Source organism: Maniola hyperantus, chromosome 17 (assembly GCF_902806685.2).
Source record: "Maniola hyperantus chromosome 17, iAphHyp1.2, whole genome shotgun sequence".
Lineage (NCBI taxonomy): Eukaryota > Metazoa > Arthropoda > Insecta > Lepidoptera > Nymphalidae > Maniola > Maniola hyperantus.
Genome location: NC_048552.1, coordinates 12,128,170 through 12,151,755, shown reverse-complemented (window position 1 = coordinate 12,151,755; position 23,586 = coordinate 12,128,170). Strand labels below are relative to the sequence as shown.

Here is a 23,586-nt window from a genome sequence, read left to right as displayed (position 1 = left end):
TAGCATAGTATTAAGGCAGCATTAATCTAGCATAAGTAGTATTTGTAATTTAGATAAGATATAGTTAAGTAAAGGCCTTCGTGTCCCAACGTCGACACGAATGTCCTAATTAAATCATTTTCGTAACCAAAAAGGACTTCTGCCTTCAACCCCCGCTCCAGGTAGCCGCCCTTACGTAACTAATGCACAGGTGAATCCCTTTCATATGATATCCCACTTGATATAGTTATCTTACTTCGAATTTTGAAAATACTTACTAATTTTTGTTCATGACCACAATTTAATATTTTTAGTGTGATCTGACCACAAATTTACGGTTTTCAGATTTTCCCCCTAATGTCTGCTATAAGGCCTACCTACCTGCCAAGTTTCATGATTCTAGGTCAACAGGAAGTACCCTGTAGGTTTCTTGACAGACCGACAGACAGACAGACAGGCAACAAAGTGATCCCATGCCTATCCGGCCTCGCTCTTTTAGGTTTCGCGAAATATGGCATGGAATGCATGTACTTCCGCAAAGTAACGCCTGCTTCTATCCAATAATATCACTGGTACAGGAACTGAGGCATGTTGTGCTGGTCTTTGTGCGCCTGAGTCTTGTTTCTCCGCTCGAGTCTGGAGCGGCTGATGTACGGCGACGGCTGTTTGAGGTGCACCGTCGCCACGTGCAGCTTCCTGCTATTCGACTGGGCGAATGCCTTCCCACACACTTCGCATTCATAGGGTTTCACGCCTGTATGGCTCTGGAAACAAAAAGGAGTGGAAATGGGGCTGATTCTCCTGTTCACAATCTCTAAACTAAACTAAATTAGCAGGTCTATCTAGTGCTATCCTTTTCCGCAAGCAACAATATGAAAGGAATAGCAATAGATTTAGACGTGCCATTTTAGTATAGTTGAGAGATTGTATACATCGGAATTAGCTACATTATGAGAAGTTTCTATTAAAATCTTCGCCTTTATACGAGTTAAAATTCGTCCGTGCTTGAAGACCAAAGTCTTCGAAAAGTGCGTGTTACCAGTAGTGTCCGACCAAACATTCGGCTTCGGTAACCTTCAGCAACTACCACACCTGCACATGGCCAGCGTGGTAGACTATGGCCAAAACCTTTATCACTCTGAGAGGAGACCCGTGCTTTGTAGTGAGCCGGAGATGGGTTAATCATGATGAACCTTCAGCAACCTTCGGCAAAAATACCGTCTTCAGCCAAACCAGATTTGGTGTACCAAGAAGATTGATTAGCAATAAAGGTTCACAGTTTATGTCCTAATTTTATACAATATTACTAGCTGATGCCTGCGACTTCATTCGCGTGGAATTAGGTTTTTGAAAAATCCCGTGGGAACTCTTTGATTTTCCGGGATAAAAAGTAGCCTATGTCACTCTCCAGGTCTTTATATACCCATGCGAAAAATCACGTCAATTCGTTGCACCGTTGCGACGTTCATATAATATTGTCTTGGTTGATGTTCGCGTTCGTGATGAAATGAGCGGATACCTAATTCACTTTTATTTATAGTCGGCATTTTAAACTGAGTCGTCGAGTTATCTGTCTGTTACAGGTCGTAGGTAAGTGGGAGCGACAAAGACTTTACAGGTCGTAGGTAAGTGCGAGCGAAACAGACAGATAACTCGACGACTCAGTTTAAAATGCGTGTACTATAGTCCTGGAAAACTGTATTGAACTAAAGCTTATATAGACGTAACGACTTTGCTTACCCTGAAATGCCTGTCCAGAGCGCCTTTGCACTTGAAAGCCTTTGCACAGACAGTGCAAGCGTGTGGTCTATGGTCGGAGTGAGTCTTCTCGTGCATTTGCAGGTTAGTGCGGTTGAAGAACGCTTTAGGACACTGCTGGCATTTGAATGCGCGCTCTTCGAAGTGTGTTCGTTTGTGGTATACTAGGAAAGCGTTACCCTAGACAGGGTACAGAAATATTACATTAGTCTTTTACAGGTTGTCTGAGATTTCGTTATCGATATTAGTACTATCATTCGACAAAACTCAGGATTTAAATGAAGTTTTATTTATTTATTCAGATTCAAGTTAGCCCTTTACTGCAATCTCACGTGGTGGTAAGTGATGATCAGGCCCATCTTTCCCACTGGGCACTCTGGGCACGTGCCCGGCCACAATAGATAGGGGCCCACTAGTCCCTGCCAGATCACCAAATTATAACCGATCCAACCGATATAATATAAGGCCCACTGTAAGGGTGATAAATTGGGCGGAATAGAAATATACCCGGATACGGAATAATCTACCACCTTACAAAGATTAGAGGAAAAAAAATAATTTACTTACTTGATCTATCTACCTAGTAAAGAATAGAAGCTAGCCGTCGACTCCCTTGTAATGTATATGAGGTGTTATAAATGAAATTTGCTAGATGTTAGGCAAAATTGTTTTTAATGTAACTTTTACCGGGGTCGCTTAATACATAAGGATGGCTAATAATGCTTAGTTATTCTAGCTTAATGCCAAGACTTAATTTAGATACATTAGAATGCCTTAGGTAGATAGTACATAAATCTATGTTTTAAATTTAAGATGCCATTGGCATGGAATAGACAATGACACAGTAAAATTCATAAAATTGTTTCAAAATAAAAGCTCAGTAGTAAAGACAGGGTTCTTACTGTACACATACACTAAGAAGGTTCACTAAACTGTTGCAGGATACAAACATTGCTTACTTGTAGGTGCGAAGACTGCAAGGTAGCTGGACGGCATCGGCCAAGATCCAAAACTCAATTTATTTGATTCTTCACAACCGAAATGTTTCATTACAAAGATTTTCACCAAGTCTTATCCATAGCAATTAAGTTGTCAACGTGAATGTGCAAAAGAAATAAATACGAAAACCGAAAACGCAAACGGAAAACTAAAACGGAAAACTGAAGCTAAACGTAAAACGTAAACGTAAACGTAAACGTAAAATTAAAAAAAACGTAAATACGAAAAACGTAATCCCTGTAACAAAGAAAAACAAGATTATAATTTGTGCTGTGTGAAAATTTCGACACGTGGAATTTTCCCGATCAAACACAACTCACCTATTGAACTCCTGGCCACCAATGGTTTTCAGAAGTCCACCCACAACCCATTATCCTCATTTATTTGGGAAGATAAAATAACTGGAACTGGAATGAAATCATAAAATTAGGATTTTCTCTAACCAAACCGCCATTTTGTCGAATCCACATTACTTGATTTTTCACTCACCATAATTGATGAAACATTGAAATACGTTAGGATGACTAAAATTTATACTATTGTATTTTCCCAGGCGAAGCCATGGGCGAAAAAGAATGAGATTTTCCTGGAACGAAAAAAATTCGTCTTCACATGTTGACTCCAGGAAAATTCTAAATCTCACCTATCGGTGTTGCCAGACGCAACCCGAGTGTGGTCGCTCTCATTTAGTTTGATCATGAAGCCAATTCATTTTTGAATATTTGCGGAACCTAAGGATATATTATAAGAACCGTTTTGTTAATGACTTAACAATAAACAAATGAAATTATGGTTTTATTTAATTATTTTGTTTTATTTTTACGACAATTGACAACGAAGCAAACGCCATCTATTGTGGCTCGAATGAACTCTGAACATCGACCCACGCGTAGTTCTGCACCTTGATGCTAGGTGGCACCAACATACTTTGAACAAAATTGATTTTTATTAAAAGCGAAACGCTAATTAGTAGTTCAAAATTTACAACGTCACAATACTTCCCCTCCTACGAAAAGGTTCAACAGGTTGAACCACGCTGCCCTCAGCGTCATCCAACAACTACTAACAATTTGCCTGAAACAAACAAAAAAACACAGAAGTTACGCGTGAACGCACATCTACTACTAACAAGGAAAATTGTCTAACAAAATAAATATACTGAAAACAGTGTAAGGTTTTATACATTATACTTAACTACACAACCCTAACTTCTAAAAAGAATATATACAAAAAACTTCATGGTGTCTAAGACACTTGAGTGGAAACATCTTGGCATCATTCTTCAGCTGACTGATAGAATGCGTCTAGGCCTACGGTGGTTCACTCTTTTAAACTACCATCGTAATATTTGTTACTCAACAAATACGGAAAATCTGGTTGTGAACGGGTCCATCTGATATGGCAACCGTTCTCCATCCCATTCGGAAAAATAAAACCGAATCAAAATCGGAATATGAGAAAAAAACGAAATAACTCTCCTAGAAAATAGATCTCGGAACAGAATCGGAAAAATAACAGAAATGATCCATTATCTAGAAGGAAAACGAAAACAAAACACAAAACCCCCCCCTTTTCGTTATCCCCAAAGTACGATATTTGCATTTTTACTTTCTCAACCGGTTGGTCTACCACAAGCATTCCAATCATCACATATTCATCCCTACATACATCCACTACATTCCTCCTCAACTGAACCATGGTAATGTAACTGTTAACTCAGAACATCACTACACTCATTCAAATTCCTAATTGAATATTGATAACTTAAATATTCAAACAGTTTAGACCAAACTAAGTAATGGCAAATATCTACTTCTTAATATCCTTAATATGCCAAGTGCCTATTGGGTGGTTGTCAGCTACTCTAACTAGTTCATAAACCAAAGGTGACAAAACCTTGACAACCCTGCACTTTTCATACTTAGGTGCCAGCTTAGCTGTGAAAAAATTTGTAGCGTCGCTTTGTGGATAGGTCTTTTTCCACACTATATCCCCAACAGAATAGCTTGCAGACCTACGCCTTAAGTTGTAATGCGTTGCATACTCTGCATGAGCCTGAAACAAATTTCTCCTAACCTGACCAAATATGTCCTCCAAAGATCCAAACTTTCCTGCGTATTCCTCCCTTGGAATTCCGGCCTCGTACTCCTTATCCGTGTCCTTATAGAAGGAACCATTTAAAACCGGTTCTCTAGCGTGGACAAGGAAGAACGGGGAGAATCCAGTGGATTCATTAACCGCACTGTTTATGGCGAACTGGACCTTGTACAGGTTTTCGTCCCAGGACCTGTGGTTATCTTTCACAAAAGCGGCTACAGCAGTCATAACAACCTTATTGTACCTCTCAACAAGGTTAACTTGCGGAGTGTACAGTGGTGTGTAGTGTAATTTCGGAATATTATAACGCTTAATGAGATTACGGAATTCAGATCCTGTAAATTGGGACCCATTGTCCACAATCACAGTCTCTGGAACACTATGGTTCAAAAATACAAAATTCTCCAGCGCTTTAACAACAGCGGCACCTGTGGCACGCCGTAACGGAAACAACATTGTATATTTCGAAAAACAACACGTTACCACAAAAAGAAATGTAAATCCTGATTTAGACCTAGGCAAAGGTCCGACTAAATCAGCCGAAATGACCTGAAAAGGTCTCTCGCAGACTTTAGGCTTCCCTAGCAGACCTGGAGTGGCTGATGTCGTGTGTTTATACGCAGAGCAAGTATCACAATTCTTAACGTACTCAACCACGTCCTTATACATACCACGCCAAAAATATCTGAGGGATAATCTGCGATGAGTTTTGAACACACCAAAATGACCTGCAGTTGCATCTGCATGGTTTTGTTGCATAATTCTAAGGATGTCGTTCTTGTGGACTACCTCTTTCCAGTCGAACTCACTGAGAAGCTGGTATTTACATTTACTGTAACGATATAGTTTATCGTTCAAAATACTAAAATTCGGAAAATTTGCTGGATTGATTTTACAGCCATTAAATGTTTTGTCATACCAGTCATCTACCAAAACTTGTTGACTAGAGTTATCATTACGATCACCAACTACATCTACGTGTATGAGTCTCGACAAGGTATCCGGAACTACATTATCACAACCCTTCCTATGTTCGATAACAAAATTATACTGTGATAATCTACAACCCCATCTGGCGAGGCGTCCTGAGGGATTTTCTAAATTTAAGAACCACTTTAGGGATGCATGGTCTGTGATAATTGTGACTGGCTTGGAACCAAAATAGGCCTGAAATTTCTCCACTGCAAAAATCACAGCTAGAGCCTCGCGTTCCGTCGCGCTGTAATTCCTTTCGTTTTTATTTAGGCTCCTACTGACATACGCAATGGGATGATCGCAACCATCGGTTTCTTGCGTTAGCATACCGCCAACACCATATGCAGAAGCATCACAATGTATTTTGAATGGTTTTTCAAAATTCGGTACCGCCAGAACAGGTGCGGTTACCAACGCATTCTTCAATGTATTAAATGCTACCTCTGCCTGTTCGCTCCACTCAAATTTAGGTGCGTTCTTTCCTTTACTCGTTAGTCTATTGAGTGGTGCAGCGATGGTTGAAAAATTCCTAATAAAGCGCCTGTACCAAGAACAAGTGCCTAGGAAAATCTTTACCTCCTGTGCAGTTTTTGGGGTCGGAAAGTTCAAAACTGCGGCAACTTTTCCAGGATCTGTGCGTAAACCAAATTCATCCACTATATACCCTAAATATTTCAAAGAGTTTCTAAAAAAATTACATTTATCAAAATTTATGGATAGTTGAGCCATTTTTAGTTTATCCAGAACTCTGTTTAATAAAATTAAATGGGTTTCAAAATCAGCAGAACAAATAACAATATCATCTATATAACAAAATACTATTCCATTTTCAATATCACTACAAAAATTTTGATTAAATAACTGGTCCATTAACCTCTGCTGTCGTGCTGGTGCACCGCATAGGCCAAACGGCATGACTTTAAATTTGAATAACCCTCTACCAGGAACTGTAAAACTAGTTTTTTCCTGAGAGTCGTTAGCTAACGGAATTTGCCAGAAACTTGAACTTAAATCAATCGATGATAAAAACCTTGCCTCTTTCAAGCTATCTAGAATTTGTGGAATGTACGGTATTGAGTATGAATCCCCCTTTGTCACTGAATTTAATTTCCTGCAATCTAGGCAAAATCTCCAGTCTCCATTTGCCTTTTTCACTAAAATTGCTGGGTTATTCCAAGGGCTTTCACTCGGAGTAACTACGTCCATTTCCAGCATCCTATCTAACTCTTTACTTAAAGCTTCCTTCTTTTCGGGAGAAAGTGGATATTGTTTTATTTTTATTGGCAAGGCATCACCGGTGTCAATAACATGTTCAATTAATTTTGTTCTACCCAATCCAATTTTCTCTGAAGAAATATCTAAAAATTTATTTACTACAGACTGGGCTAATTCTTTCTGTTGAGATGATAAGTTTTCAAAAGAAGTGATGGTATGAATTTGTTCATTATCAATCGCACAAATATTGTAAAATTGAGAAGGTGCCTTAATTAATTCTAAATTATCAAAAATGCCAGGGGCTAACTGAAATGTTTTCCAAAAGTCACAGCCAAAAATAACATCCGCTATTATAGAGGGTACTACAAAAAATTTTATTATGTGAGTTACGGAATTATAAGTAATCGGAATAAACATATAACCCATGCAATCAAGTTTGTCTCCATTTGCCACTGAAAATGTGGTATCAATACTGCTATGCAATTTATAACCGAATCTCAAAAAAACCTTGTGCGCCTGGTTACCCAAAATTGACGCGCAAGCACCGGAATCTAGTAAACCTGTAATCTCAAAACCGTCAACAAAAACCTTTAAATGTGGCCTAAAGTCTCGTTTATCCACTGAATACAGAACTGTGTCAGGTAAAAGGGATGTTTTGTTGTTAATGACCAAGTTCTTTACTTGTGTCTCTGCACAGTTCTTACTAATTAGTTTTTTGAATTTTTGTCCGGAGCGGGTTTACTAGTCGCCTTTTTACTACAACTTGGACATGTCTTTACTGTAAAGTTCTGACGTCCACACGAAAAACATCTAATAAATTTCGGAACTGTCCTGCAAAATTTAAAGGAATGGTTACCCTTGCCGCACTTGTAACATAGTTGTTTATTTGTTTTCGTAAAATTAGTGCCTTTACTTGTATCAACCTTAGGTGCAGGTGTGACTGAAAGTGTGTTTATCTGTTTTGTCACTTGTTTGTAAGCAAACTCTGAACTTAAAGTTGCCTTACTGTTAGTAGGCTCAGAAAATAAGGCGGAACGCTGCCTCGCAGCCTCTAGTTTGCGACACTTTTCCTTCAACATTGCGACAGACTTAATGTCAACAAGAGCTAATTGTTCTGAGTAAAAAGGGCGAATATTATGTAATAAAATTTGTAACTTTTGTTCTTCGGAAAGTGGTGTTGACAACCTTGAAAACATGCCAAACATTACAGCGAAATAGATAGACACAGGTTCTTCAGAGCCTTGTGTTCTTGCTCGAATTTCACCTAGCAACCTGTAGTCATAATCTACTGCATCAAATTCCTCTAAAAATAAAGTTTTCAATTCTGACCAAGACGAAACTTGACATTTGTTGCCTCTGTACCATAACAATGCTCGGCCTGTAAAAAGATGAAATGCAGAAACAAATAATTTTCCATCTGAAACGCCATAAGATCTTTTATATTCCTCAACGCGTTCGATGAAACTGCGCGGATCACCCTGTCCGTTGAAATGTAACTTCCACTTGGCAACATTTTTATCACCAGTGCAGTCAACGGCGGTACTCTCGGAATCCAGTGATTCGTCGTGAGACGACTCATTGTCAGCATCTAATCTGGAAATCAAACTCTGCAACTTTGTATGTAATTCACTCTTCCTACTTATTAAGCTGAGTTCGGAACACTGTATTCTCAAAATTCTAAAGTACAAATGTGAAGCTAAAGCTTTAGACCTACAGAGGGCATGTCTATCTTTAGTGTCAGAACACTTTTTTAATAAATCTTCTAAGTCTTGAAGTTTTTTAGTAATAACCCCTAACTCACTTTCAGAAGAGAAATCTGTCTCTAAAATTGATTCAGAAGGAATTTCCTGAATTAATTGTTTTAACTGTTTCTTTAAACCTAGCACTGTAGGTGCTGGAGTTTCGGAACGAATGGATACCTCATAACACAATTCGTCCTTCAAAAGTGAATGAAACTGGGCAAAAGTCTGTTCCATTGTGTTAAGTCAAAACACCTTTAACAAAATATCGAGCTTGTGTAACTGTCTATGTTTAGCCTTATACAAATTGGTTAAACACAAACACAAAAGAAGTTATTTAAACTATTAAATATACACAAGCAAAATACACAACAAAAACAATATTCTTAAGTCTATCCTAACCTATTTTATCAATTATGTTCCTATTCCAAAATATTGTTAATAATACAAGCACATATTATTACTATAGTAAACAAAATATAACAAAATAAACTTCCCAAAATTGAATAAATGATTGTAAGGTGCAGTATCACCTTTATGAGTACACAGTGTGTTACAACCTTTACAATTACAAAAGTAAACAGGCAGCAAAGTTGCAATGAACTCTGACTAGCATATTATCTTTCAAAAAAAAAAAACAAAGAGATTGTGCAATGGTTTGGTGACTGTTACTTTACACTTTTAACACATAACCTAAAATACAACAAAATCTGTTTCTAAATGTCACTTTAAACTACCAGCATTCACTTAAACTTAACATGTTTTGTGTGTGAAGTAGCTTTTATCATAACCTTAACACAGCTCTAAACAAAATTTCAACAAAATAATGAAGTATCAAGTCACTGAAAAAAAATTGTTCATAACTTCATACTTGAACTTAATGTAATCTCTGAATATAGTTTATATATTTAGTTTCACAAGTTGTAACTCTTAGTATTTATAAATGTATGTGTGTAACTAGTTAACAGGACATAGCGTTTCAAAACTTTAATTATACTAAGTTACCGGAATTTTCAAACATAAGATGTACTTACTATTGAAAGCAATACCCAACAATAACTCAGTTAAGCAATGTTTATTACTAAACTGAAGGCAAACATTCACTTATACACCTCCAAGGTAAGTCAAATAACATAATTGAACGGCATAAGCACCATTTATAATGTGTTAATTAAATAAGGAAAAAAAAAAAACCAATGTTGGACTATACTCAGAAAATTACTTAAACTATCAAACAAAATTTCTAACTATTAGTTATTATTTAGTTAGTTAACCATAAAAACAGCTTAGTGCTCTTTGCAATGTGTCACTACTTAGAAAATTGTACAATCAGCGGAGTACATTTCATAAAATTCACAAAATTTCTCAAAATATACTGAAATAACTATATAAAAAAAACGTTCGGGCGCCATTTGTAAGGGTGGTAAATCGGGCGGAATAGAAATATACCCGGATACGGAATAATCTACCACCTTACAAAGATTAGAGGAAAAAAAATAATTTACTTACTTGATCTATCTACCTAGTAAAGAATAGAAGCTAGCCGTCGACTCCCTTGTAATGTATATGAGGTGTTATAAATGAAATTTGCTAGATGTTAGGCAAAATTGTTTTTAATGTAACTTTTACCGGGGTCGCTTAATACATAAGGATGGCTAATAATGCTTAGTTATTCTAGCTTAATGCCAAGACTTAATTTAGATACATTAGAATGCCTTAGGTAGATAGTACATAAATCTATGTTTTAAATTTAAGATGCCATTGGCATGGAATAGACAATGACACAGTAAAATTCATAAAATTGTTTCAAAATAAAAGCTCAGTAGTAAAGACAGGGTTCTTACTGTACACATACACTAAGAAGGTTCACTAAACTGTTGCAGGATACAAACATTGCTTACTTGTAGGTGCGAAGACTGCAAGGTAGCTGGACGGCATCGGCCAAGATCCAAAACTCAATTTATTTGATTCTTCACAACCGAAATGTTTCATTACAAAGATTTTCACCAAGTCTTATCCATAGCAATTAAGTTGTCAACGTGAATGTGCAAAAGAAATAAATACGAAAACCGAAAACGCAAACGGAAAACTAAAACGGAAAACTGAAGCTAAACGTAAAACGTAAACGTAAACGTAAACGTAAAATTAAAAAAAACGTAAATACGAAAAACGTAATCCCTGTAACAAAGAAAAACAAGATTATAATTTGTGCTGTGTGAAAATTTCGACACGTGGAATTTTCCCGATCAAACACAACTCACCTATTGAACTCCTGGCCACCAATGGTTTTCAGAAGTCCACCCACAACCCATTATCCTCATTTATTTGGGAAGATAAAATAACTGGAACTGGAATGAAATCATAAAATTAGGATTTTCTCTAACCAAACCGCCATTTTGTCGAATCCACATTACTTGATTTTTCACTCACCATAATTGATGAAACATTGAAATACGTTAGGATGACTAAAATTTATACTATTGTATTTTCCCAGGCGAAGCCATGGGCGAAAAAGAATGAGATTTTCCTGGAACGAAAAAAATTCGTCTTCACATGTTGACTCCAGGAAAATTCTAAATCTCACCTATCGGTGTTGCCAGACGCAACCCGAGTGTGGTCGCTCTCATTTAGTTTGATCATGAAGCCAATTCATTTTTGAATATTTGCGGAACCTAAGGATATATTATAAGAACCGTTTTGTTAATGACTTAACAATAAACAAATGAAATTATGGTTTTATTTAATTATTTTGTTTTATTTTTACGACAATTGACAACGAAGCAAACGCCATCTATTGTGGCTCGAATGAACTCTGAACATCGACCCACGCGTAGTTCTGCACCTTGATGCTAGGTGGCACCAACATACTTTGAACAAAATTGATTTTTATTAAAAGCGAAACGCTAATTAGTAGTTCAAAATTTACAACGTCACACCACTCAAACAGAGGACCATAGAGATAGTTAACTATAGTCAAGACTGAATTATATTCGCTCCTTCTTGTTTACCCCCGACCCACTACTCTGTCAAGGTCATAGGCGCCTAATTATTCTAATGTGCCCAGGGCCTCCAATAGGTTAAAGATGGCTCTGGGGTGATGCAGTCTAAGATGGTAGCGGGCTGCACGTCATCGCGCCATAAATGTCGCCATGTGCACAGATGTTTGAAGTGATTGTTTGACAAAAGTCTACATTCACGTTACACACCGACAAAAATTCTCCAGACTCAACAAAAACTTGACCAATCTATAGTCCGGGACACGTCGAGATTGCAATCGAGATATGATGCGGGGCGACCCCCGATTGGCACCTAAAACTGTCGTACTACATCTGTTTTGATTTTGTCGTTTTCATATTTTCAAAGAAAATTTAAAAATAGGTAGGCACAATTTTTTTTTTGAAAAAAGAATATCAACCATGTTAAATGACTAATATTCCCCTTTCCTCTCCAACTAAGCGTCAGGCTTGTGCTAGGAGTAGGTACGACAATAGTGCAACGGGCGGGGTTTGAACTGTCGTGTCGACCTTTCGGTTTTCAGTACCGGTTGAGCTATACAATACTTAAAAAGAGTTTGTGTGAAAAACGAATAATTAGTGAAGTTAGTAAGTTACCCGGAAGCTCTTTCCGCAGATATCACAGATGTAGTTCTTCTGTATGGGGTAGTTCTTATCGGGGTGCGCCCGCCGGAAGTGCGACCAGTACTCCCGCGCGTTGGGTATCTCTTCAGAACACTAGAAAACAGTACAATACGGTATTTGACAACTAGTCAAATCAGTACGTTTTTATCAAACGTCAAAAGGCGCACTTAGTATGCGATATTCTATGAAATACTGTGGCCCTACCGCGGTTGTTTGACAGCTACAATGTCACGATCGCAATCATCTCTGATTGGTTAATGCTCGCTCACTATTGGCCACAATGCATTGTTGCAACAAGAATCGCACATATTCAGCCAATCAGAACAATTGAGACTGTAATAATGATTGATGCAGGTTTTAGACAATCGCCCTACGGGAGTGTAACGTCACATCATAATGACGTACTTTTTTAGTTTAATCGATAATTTAAAATGATTACAATACTAAAAACTAACAAAGGACGTAATTATACGCAATTTGGAAGACCCTCTATTTAATAATCACTGAGATATAATTTATTTTTGATGTAGTAAAATACCCAATTAATACCTCGTAGTATCTTTTTTAGAACGTCTACAAACTATGTATAACATTATGTAGCCACTGGGCATATTGCAAAGAAATTAATTTTTTACAAGTACTTTTGAATCGTGACGTTTTGAAAACGCTGGTTCAGCACGCCTGTGCATGTGTGTGTATGTGTTCGTATGAATAGTTTGCACGTGAATGTGTGTGTGGATTGTGGAATTTTTGACGACCTTCCTGGATGGCGTAGTGGTAAGCGCTGTTGTCTTATTAGTGGGAGGTCCCGGGTTCGATTCCCGGCAGGGGTTTGGAATTTTATAATTTTTAAATTTCTGGTCTGGTCTGGTGGGAGGCTTCGGCCGTGGCTAGTTACCACCCTACCGGCAAAACCGTGCTGCCAAGCTATTTAGCGTTCCGGTACGATGCCTTGTAGAAACCAAAGGGGGTCGGGTTTTATAAATACTGCCATACCCCATTAGACTGCATCATCAGGTGAGATTGCAGTTAAGGACTAACTTGTATCAGAACAAAAAATGGATGAGCATGAGTGATTATGACAATGGTACTGATTCTGAGCACAACCTAATTTTAGAGTATTCGCTTGCTCTTCGTACTAATGTAATATGAAAAGGACAGACACAGTTTGACAGTTTTAATTTTTTTTTTAATGTGTGTTTAATCCGTGATTTTAGCGCGCAGTCGCGAACCTACTGTTTAAATTTGTATTGTGCACTAAAATTTAGAGTCTTTAAATGTGAAAGTCATGTTCCGTTCCTTTTTTAGCATTGTCAAAAAGAAAAGGATGCAGATACTCTAAATTATGTTTAGAGAAAGACAACTGAATGGGTGCCAGTGTGCTAGCAATGTATGCATGTTTATCATAATACTGTGGCTGGTGCGTTACACTTACATGTTCGCAGTTGGTAGGCCAGGTTAGCGAGTTGGGTTTCTTGCCATAGTTCTTGGGCCTCTTTTTGGCGTGAGCTCGCCTGTGGTGTACCCTCAACGACTCGGCATCTGGGAACGATTCTCCACACATTCGACACCCATTGCTGAAAGCAAACGATTTTTTTGTATAACACTCTTCAAAATAGGGTATGTCATCTTTCTCCCCCTCTAGTTTCCTCTCTTTTCCACAATAATAGTAGAAAAGAGAGAGATGTCAGACTACTCGCAATAGGGCATGTCATCTTTCTCCCCCTCTAGTTTCCTCTCTTTTCCAATATAATAGTAGAAAAGAGAGAAAAGAAATCATACGTGTCTACTGTCTACTCACTTAAAGTCTGTGCTTTGCGTGTGTTTGACGGAGGTGACCATGTGTCGCTTGAACGCCGCAATCGATATGAATCTGACGTCACACTGCTCGCAATATGGCGTGTCATCATTCTCCCCCTCTAGTTCTTCTTTATCCTGGAAGAAAAACCGTGGAGTGTCGTGGGACCACAGAGACATACCAAAATAAGAGGCTCATACTAGCATTTATTTCTATCGATTATTTGAATCTGTGGCACAATCGTAGTAATCGTTATGTGTGGCACATCACTAAGGGGGTGGTACCCGTCCATGAAGTACAATATTATTTTATATGAAACTTTAAGTTAAACTATACGAAACTTCATGGGCGTGAGCTGTCAAAAGGCCGTTCTTAAAATGGACAAAGTATAAACGATATTCGTTCAGCGGTCCTCGCTCGCTTGAACTTGTAACGCGCGCGCAGGTTTGCACAGGACTGAGCGACCGCGGGCGAATGGCGCGAGTAATCGCTTGTCGCACTTGCACACTCGCTTATAGCCCGGCGACAAAACCATCGAAACTACACACTCGCTTACCGCTGATCGCCAACTCGTTTATAGTTTCTAGTTCAACTCGTTTCTCGTTCATCGTCGGCGGTCGGACCACTGCCTTAGGGTGTCTATAGCCTTTTTAGAATAGTTGACCCACAGGCTACCCGAGTAGAAGTTTTGGCAGTATGCCTTGAAGAGCATTAAGTTCAACTCACAACTACATCCTTGTGCATCATAGTCTTGTGCATGTTGAGGCCCAGGTTGCTGACGAAGGAGTACCCGCACACGCCGCAAATGAACTCCGACGGGTGCTTGATGCGCACGTGACTCAGATATGAAGTCCATTTTCTGTAAAAACTCTATTATGGTTAGGCTTTGATGGCACTTTCTAACAAGAACATTAAATAATAAATTAATATCGAAAGAAATATGGCGTTGTTGACTAAATCAACGACAAAAGCGTTCATAAGATGAGCTGCTCAGATAACGAATAGTCGCTAATTTATGTAATTTATAGCTCAAACTAGTCAGTACGGCCAAGAATAAAATAGCTAAACCCAGAGCTTTGAAGTCTGACTGAATAGCTGTACTTTGATGGGAAGAAATTTAAAGCGTTATTTTGCTCAAACTCTTCATATGAGACGCAATAGTTACATAGCCTTAATCATACCGACTGCGCCACATTTGACCACGAAGACATTTTAAACTAAACATGAAGTGGAAATAATGGAGAGTTCACTTTCAATACTTACTTGACGCAAATACCTACTTATCGCTATCCCACTTCGACTAGAGCGAGAGATCGGATCCCAGTGGGATGCTATCTCTCGCTATTGCTCAGAAGTCGAAGTGGGACAGCTATAATTCATGTAGGTATTACGAGTAAGCAATCCAGGTATATGATATTATAGATTTATGAAACTGAAACAGAGATTTAAATTGGCGCAGTCGGTAGGATCCAGTGAATGTTTCCTCACGTCAAAATCTCGTCACAGTATTGACATTTGTATGTAACTCCTTTGTGCCATCGCTGGTGTTGCTTCGCCTGGGTTCTGTAACCAAAACATTGATTTATGTTAAAGATTGTTGTAAAGTTTTAAAATTTTATGTTAAAGATAGATCAATATTTATTGTATCTATTTTTAACTACCTTCCTAAAAGGAATCTTTTTAATTAACAGTGGAAGTTCGCGAGATAGTCGCATATATTTTTTTACCTTACTCGTTGACTACCTAGAGCTAAACAACCCAAGCAATTAATATGATTATGAAAAAATTGTTTTTGAAAAAATAAACTATTCCGGATTATTTGAATGATGAAGGATATCTTACGTAGTCCTAGAAACGTATTGGCAAGACTTGCAGGCGTACTTCTTCTCGTGGTTGGCGGAGTGCTTCTGTAGCGTCCGCCTCGTCTTGAACCGGAATTTGCAGATAGGGCACTCGATGTCGCCTGCATTCTGGAAAAGTACCAAAGTAAAATTCAAAATAACTCGCTGCACATGAAAAATCCGCTGTAATTTTTTTGATGATACGGAAATCACGCGATTCGAACCAAAGATGGAGAGTAACTTACAACGATCTAACTAGGTGGCACCACAGGTATCTTCAATCACTCACTATGGAGCCTGCATCACGCTAACGAAGTGTTAACTTCAGAAGCCTATACATATACAGATTCCAAGATACAACGGTCGGTCCAGTTGGAAATCGAGCATGACACTCGCTCGGAGGAAGTCACTCAATTTAGATAAGTACCTAGAGGAAGCCCTTCACTGTCACTGGTCATTATGTTCTAACCCTGTTACTCGTCGTCCTGAGTTGAACTCACCGGGTCGTGTTTGCCAACATGGTGCTTCCACGCGTCGGCGTCTATGAAGCCTTTGTAGCACAGAGTGCACTGGTACAGCGCGTTGAGGTAGTTAGCCGAATGTTGTCGCTTGTTGATCTCCTCCTTTTGTTCTTCTTCCTGGTGGAAAATTTATGCAAAAGTACTTATAATCGGTAGGTCGATGTCGTAAAACCTGCATCAATCATTATTACAATCTCAATTGTTGTGATTGGCCGAATTTGTGCGATTCTTGTTGCAACAATGCATTGCATGCATTGTGAGCGAGCGCAATCAGAGATGATTGCGATCGTGACATTGTAACTGTCATTCTACCGCAATAGAGCAGCAGATGAAACCAAATATCCGGCAGGAAATATATGTCGTTGAGACCGACAAAATGTCATATTGACATTATGAGTGATAGAGACGACGCTCTACGACGCCGAAATCTCTTTCAAAAGTGTGATGTGCAATAATCTCCTGCCAGGTACTGTACGTAATTCTACTATTAATTCAACCTCAGGCAACACAATTTTTTCTTAGCTCTCTCTTTAAAACTGTCTCAGTAAGCACGGTGGACTTAAATTTTACGATATTTGTAAGCTATACCACAATGTAATAAAGGTTAGGAAGAATAAAACAATTTTCTACGCGTTCTCATGAACTTATTGAGGTCAACTCATCACTTACTGACAGCTTGATAACGGTGCAATAGTTCTCCAAATCGATATCGTCCGTGAGAACTCCACCAGTGTTTTTAGTTCTTCGTGTCTTCTCTAAATTCTTCAATGCCACGTCATTCTTCCTAGGCCGACCACGCTTACGTTTTACCATAACTTCCGGGATATCTTGGAGTATTGTGCTTGGTTCTGGAATCTACAACTAACTTTTGAGTAGGTACCTACTAGATTTTCCCAAGAATTCATCTGCGTTAGTTTTTTAAAAAACTTGTTGAAATAGCTCTTAATCCTTTGGGGCCCTACGTTATACACCTACACACGGACCTACAGGTAAAATCTTAAGTTTCAATTCCCAGCGGATAGCTGCTGATGTGATAGAAAATTAAGTGGGTTATATTTCATTTAGATTACTGATCAATATCAGTCTATTTTGGTCCTGTCCCATGAAAAATGATTACCTACTTCTAATCAGGAACACATACATACACATACTCGTTCATGTGTTACATTGTTGTTGCCTGATCATTACACTACACTATTGTTTGATATGGCCATCTCCACAACAATAATAACATTATTATTTTCAATGAACCAAAAGCTTAATTTGCTGTAATCCGCTGAAACAGGTCGAATCTGTATGATGCAACATGCAGCATGCAAATTGCACCGGCCGGCCGCCCTCCCACTGCCCATGCAGGAAAAGCAGCCACTCGGCAAGCAATACGCACCACCACCACGCAGCACCACACAAATCCCAAAACACACTCGACGCACGTTTCGCCCCGACACCGGAGCATCCTCAGGAGATGTAGACCTTACAATGCACAATTGCAAATTTGCAGCAAACTAAGGTTTTGGTTCATTGTATGTCATGGACTTCCGCAAAGTAACGCATGCTTCTATACAACATTATTATTTTCAGTAAATACATGAAATTATACTTACTTCAACTTCCACATCGAACTTGAATCGCTCATGAATCTCATTTGTCTCTGAGTCAATTTCTTTTCTCTTACTACTCTTTTTCCTTTTCTTTCCGCTCTCTTCTTTCTTCTCTTTATGAACAGATAGAGGTTCATCGTCATCAGTTGACAAAGGTGTCACCTCATCAAAACCATCTTCAAGTTTGATACTTTCTTTGTCATCAAAATAATTTTCGGCGACTTCAAAAGGCTCTTCTTTGACATCGATTAGATCTGATATTATATTTATGTTTGGTAATCTTTGTATGGCTAAGTAGTCGATTAAGTGTAAGTTTTGTCTGTCAATTTGCTTTATTGTGTCTCTTGTTATCTGCAAAAAGTTTTTCAAATGTTTTAGTAATTCAACCTATCAGTGATAGCCTGTTTGTTACGACTATTTTTTCTAATCAGTTGGTCCAGTGTTCAATCCCGGACCCAGAAAAGTTAGAGGTGTGTACCTCTAACTTTTGAGAGTTACATGTGTACATACAATATGTGTATTAAAAAAATATCAGTTGCTTTGTGGTTAAGGAAAACATCTTGAGAATGCCTGAGAGTTCTCCATATTTGGTCTTGGTCAGCGTGGTGGACTAGGCCTAAACACTTTTTGCTAAAACTGGCTTATGCCCGCAACTTTATCCATATGGCCTACACAAATTTCAAACCTTTACTCTACCCCCGCCCCCCCCCCACCCCCCGGAGCTGTGCGTTGATAGATCAGTTAGTCAGTCAGCTTTTCCTTTTATATATACAGATTTAAAATAATCATACCACTCCACAAGTTTGCAGTATGTCAGTTAAAGCCGCCTGAGCTCTCAAACACTTCTCTTTGAAGAAGTACAGTCTTCTCAGCTGAGCTGCGCATTGGTAGCAAGCCGTAACTGGCAGATATAATGACGTAAGTGCCTGGAACACAAAATCAATAAAGAAAGTAATTATTTCAATCACTGACCTCTACTAATACAAGTACGTTGGACTTGCTATTGTCAACCTGTTGTTGAAGCATTTTCGCCATTTTGGTGCTAATAGCAGCAGTGAAGTCAGAACTAAATGTTAGCGATGAGACATCTGTCAACATAGTGTCAACACGGAGACCATCATCATTATCATCATGATCAACCTGCACGCACATGCAAACTGTGGAGTCAACTCCCTTCAGTAGTGTTCCCATTAGATTACAGGATGGGGATTATTCAAGGGGCGGACCAACAAATTCCTGAAAGGCTGGCAACACATTGGTGGTTCGTCAAAAAAGAACAATAACCTGATCCTGTCACAAGACCAATAAACAAGATAAAATGGGGAGTAAGAAGAATACTTAAAAAAAATACATCATAGGTATGAATATTATTAAATACTTACATTATCGCCAACTAAAAGTTTATAACAAGTTTCCAATGGGTAAGTATACAGGCTATGCAGCTTAACATCTTCCAAAAGGCATATTCTGCACACATTTACCTCTCCCATGGTCTTAATACTAATTTTTATTCATAAAACTTGAATATGATTCAAATTAAAATCATATGTTCGCGGTTTGATAATAAAGTAGACTTAGAAAATAATTAGAACTTCTACATTATCAACACTTTTGAAAATAACACAAACTCCTTGATTTAAACGACATGTCCTACTCTCAAATTAATTTAAAAAAAAATTAATACATAATTATTAGTTAAAACTATAGATTAATTCAGTTTATTTAATATTTTTACAAAAAATGCAACAAGAATGTCTAATTCTACACAAGACGCCAAACTGCCATTTTACTTGTTGACAATTGACATTTGGCGTACAAAGTGTTGCCAAAGTGTAAAGATTTACATAATTTTCGGCAAGTTTTATGGGCGGTTTAATTACGAAAAACATACCCTTTTAAGATAATAATGTATTACATAAAGTAACTATATCTTTATAATAATACCATGACGATAATTATAAATAATTAGAGAAAAAATATCACATTTTAAATAATAATTTACACTAAATTTTGTGTAAAGTTAATCAGTAAGTAGTTTGTTAGGTAGTTAACCATATAAATATTACTTAATATATTTTCTTAAATCCATAATATTATTCTTATGAATAAAAAACCATACATAAAAGCACTATAAATTCTTTGACAATATCAATACAAACACTTTGTTTTAGGTATACAATTGATGTATTACCGGACTATAATGCAAAAGTATTTCATATTATTATTCACTAGACATCCACCTACATAACTTACAAATATTTATTGTAATAAGTAATAAATAAAAATATTCTTACAATTCTATAAATTCTTAAGTATGGGTTACCTGGAAAAATCATGGTAGTGATAAGGTCACCCTTTGTTTTTAAGCATATCCTGTATTTTTATTCTTTGTCATAATATTAAGCAAAAAAGATGTTTTTTAATTTTTTAAATTCTTTTTGTCAACAGTACCATTTTTCGTGGCTATGATGTCATTTTTAACAAACAATACACATTATATCTAGTAAACTTATAAATCAATGCTAGTTATTAAAGTAATCCTAAGACTTACATACTTAATCCTTTTTCACCTTTATCCATTCTCTATTAGCGTGGCTGCCATTTTAGTGGCGTCAGCACTAGACTGAAGTTTCGAGCTGATGGTATGTTTTTACTTAAATATACGTCAAATGACGTCGAAATGACGTCATTTCGATGCTATTGCTCCAGTGCAATAGCAATTTACGGGACTTAAATATCTCCCTAACGATAATGGTATTTTATGGGCAAATATAGTAGTCATAGCTGGCAATCCAGCTAGCACTTGTATAGTGCAAGGTTCAAAAAAGCTAGAACCCAGAGTGGTAAAACCAGTTAAAAAAAATTTACAGTGCAATGAAACGGTACTAGATGGCGCTAGTAGTCTTTACAATCGATAAAATCAGAATACAAAATTGAAAATATCCAAGCCTCAATAGCTCAGTGGTAACTTGGAAAACTGCAATGCGAGCGGCCTTGGTTCATACTTCACACATTCGGCTATTACGCAATTAAATACTTAGGTACAATATATTTAATTTAATAAAAAAGGTAGGTAGGTACATGATAATAATATTTACCTACATCACAGTATGAAAAGCTACATTTATATTTTTAAATAAATAATATTCAGTGGTATACAAATGAAGTATGTTGTATAACCGTGCAACATACGTATTTTCACACAGCCAAACCAAGCCACCCAAAAATTTCGAACCTAGATTCTCGACATTTGATTTTTTTTGCGCGCGTTAATACTAGGTTGACCATCACTCATCACACATCGGACACAATTATCGTATGAGATGAACAAAAAATCATAATGATCGTATTCCAATATAAAAGATACAGCCCGCTGACAGATAGACAGACAGACAGACGACTGGACGGACAGCGGAAGGTTAGTAATAGGGTCCCGGTGGCACCCTTTGGGTACAGTGGTACGGAACCGTAAACATTTATTTCTTAATGGATATGGGCAGCGCATGTCTGTAGCAGTGTTCAAAGAGTATAATATAATCACTACGTTTGCAGGGTTGTTGCGGATGCAAAAATCTTGACATCCACGGATGCGAATGCTGATGCGGATTGTTAGAAATTCACATCCGCGGACGCGGATGCGGATGTCTGAATTAATGCGAATGTTCCGTATTTGCGGATGCGGATGCGAATATCCGTAACACCCCTGTTAAGTACCATTGAGTAGGTACATTTTTTAGGGTTCCGCAGCCAAGTGGCAAAAAACGTAACCCTTATAGATTCGTCATGTCTGTCTGTCCGTCCGTATGTCACATCAGCCACTTTTTTCCGAAACTATAAGAACTAGTTATACTTACTGTTGAAACTTGGTAAGTAGATGTATTCTGTGAACCGAATTTTAAAAATATAAAAAAAACAATAAATTTTTGGGGTTCCCCATACTTAGAACTGAAACTCAAAATTTTTTCATCATACCATTTTTGATTTGGCAGGCCATAATTCGACAGTGGAGATAGAGAGATTCTGGAGTTGCCGACTATTCTCAGTAAAATTTGTATTCCGAACCGATGGTAGAGTCTTGACTCAGTCTTGACTTATCATAAGTGGCACATGCTGTCCTATCCGTTACCATACTGCCATACTTTAGGTACTTTTATAAATAATAAATGCAAAAGTGTGTCTGTCTGTCGATCTATCTGTCTGTCTGGCTGTCTGTCTGCTTACTTTTAACGGCCCAACAGTTTAATCGATTTTGACGAAATTTAGTAAAATCGTAGAGTTCCCACGGGATTTTTAAGAAACCTAAATCCACGCGGACGAAGTTGCGGGCATCTTCTAGAATGAAATAAATTCATTTCATTCATTCATTCTCAGACAATAAACAAAGTAATAATTAAAAAATTTAAATTGAGATATTTTATAAGTTGTAGGTTGCTAACTACAATGGTTTAATATTTTTGTCCACAATAAATCAAAATTATAGTTTTCCTATTACCTATCTATAAGGATGGATTTTTGATTCCACGAAATAAGAGAAGGATGTAGAAGGTTGAAGGTTTAGTTAGGTACAGAAGCATGACCAAATTATAAAATAATAATTGAGCACAGGTAGGTACACCTAACTACCTAGGTAGTCAGCTGATATCGTCGTGCACTCAACGTGCAATAAAAATATAGAAGTAAAACTACTATTAATATGTAGGTAGGCATATATTATCTACCTACTGTGTATGTACCTACCTACCTACAGTTTACTAATTACTATAATAGCATACTGAAGTATACGTAGGTACTTTTCCAGGCAATTTATGTTAATTTATTAATGTTTACGAAAGTCACAATGATTGTAGGTACGTACGGACTACGTAGGTATACATGTAATGAATGGTTATCATTTCATTGTTATTAATTTCTTTTTTTAAGTAGGTAGGTAGGTAAAAGTAGGTAAAGATAAATTAATCAAAAAAACCGCTATGTACAGTACTACTTTGATTCAAAGTAGGTTAGAGGTGCTTATGTAAGCTTGTAATTGCATTATATATATACCTACCTACGTTCTCTTTACGTTCATAGTAAAATACCTAAACATTTGACATCTACTTTTTACTTATCGCTATCTCGTTCGCTCGCGTAGGGGATTATTGTTCGAGGAATGCGCGCGTCGGCAAGTCTCGCTACGCATGTCGATAAGGTTGGAATTATTTTTACTTTGATGAGTGTTTAGCCCCTTTTACTATAAGAATAAGGTTGAATTTAGAAGAGAAAATGAATAAAACCGTCTGTACAGACATAGAAAATAGTTTCACGAGACTAGCCATAGTGACTACCTACTTTGTAAGAGTACATTCATAAATCTCATTTATTATGTAGGTAGTTTTTATCTCATTAGAAAAAGAAAGGAGCCTTTTGGTTCTTTTTATGGTGCTCT

General features: G+C 37.5%; 1 protein-coding gene and 1 long non-coding RNA gene across 2 annotated transcripts in view; both read right to left on the bottom strand.

Moving 5' to 3' along the window:
• The window catches only part of LOC138403495 (uncharacterized), an 88,568-nt gene that overhangs the window by 18,357 nt on the left and 46,625 nt on the right, over positions 1–23,586 (bottom strand). The window lies entirely within an intron of this gene.
• On the bottom strand, positions 203–19,938 carry LOC117990089 (zinc finger protein 431-like). The gene is made up of 13 exons (XM_034977535.2): positions 19,544–19,938; positions 18,953–19,087; positions 18,165–18,512; positions 17,230–17,415; positions 16,540–16,677; positions 16,041–16,168; positions 15,687–15,761; positions 14,925–15,057; positions 14,202–14,335; positions 13,836–13,977; positions 12,374–12,493; positions 1,720–1,917; positions 203–743 (listed from the first exon to the last, which is right to left on the bottom strand). Exons 1-13 carry the CDS (start codon positions 19,649–19,651, stop codon positions 546–548), a joined length of 2,043 nt encoding a protein of 680 aa, XP_034833426.1. The 5' UTR covers positions 19,652–19,938; the 3' UTR covers positions 203–545.

Coding starts and splice junctions, on each gene's coding strand:
- LOC117990089 (XM_034977535.2), bottom strand. CDS start 19,651: ATGGGAGAGGTAAATGTGTGCAGAATATGCCTTTTGGAAGATGTTAAG. Junction 17,416..18,164: donor AGTTCGATGTGGAAGTTGAA/GTAAGTATAATT, acceptor AGTTAGTTGTAG/ATTCCAGAACCAAGCACAAT. Junction 13,978..14,201: donor ACGCAAAGCACAGACTTTAA/GTGAGTAGACAG, acceptor GTTTGCTTTCAG/CAATGGGTGTCGAATGTGTG.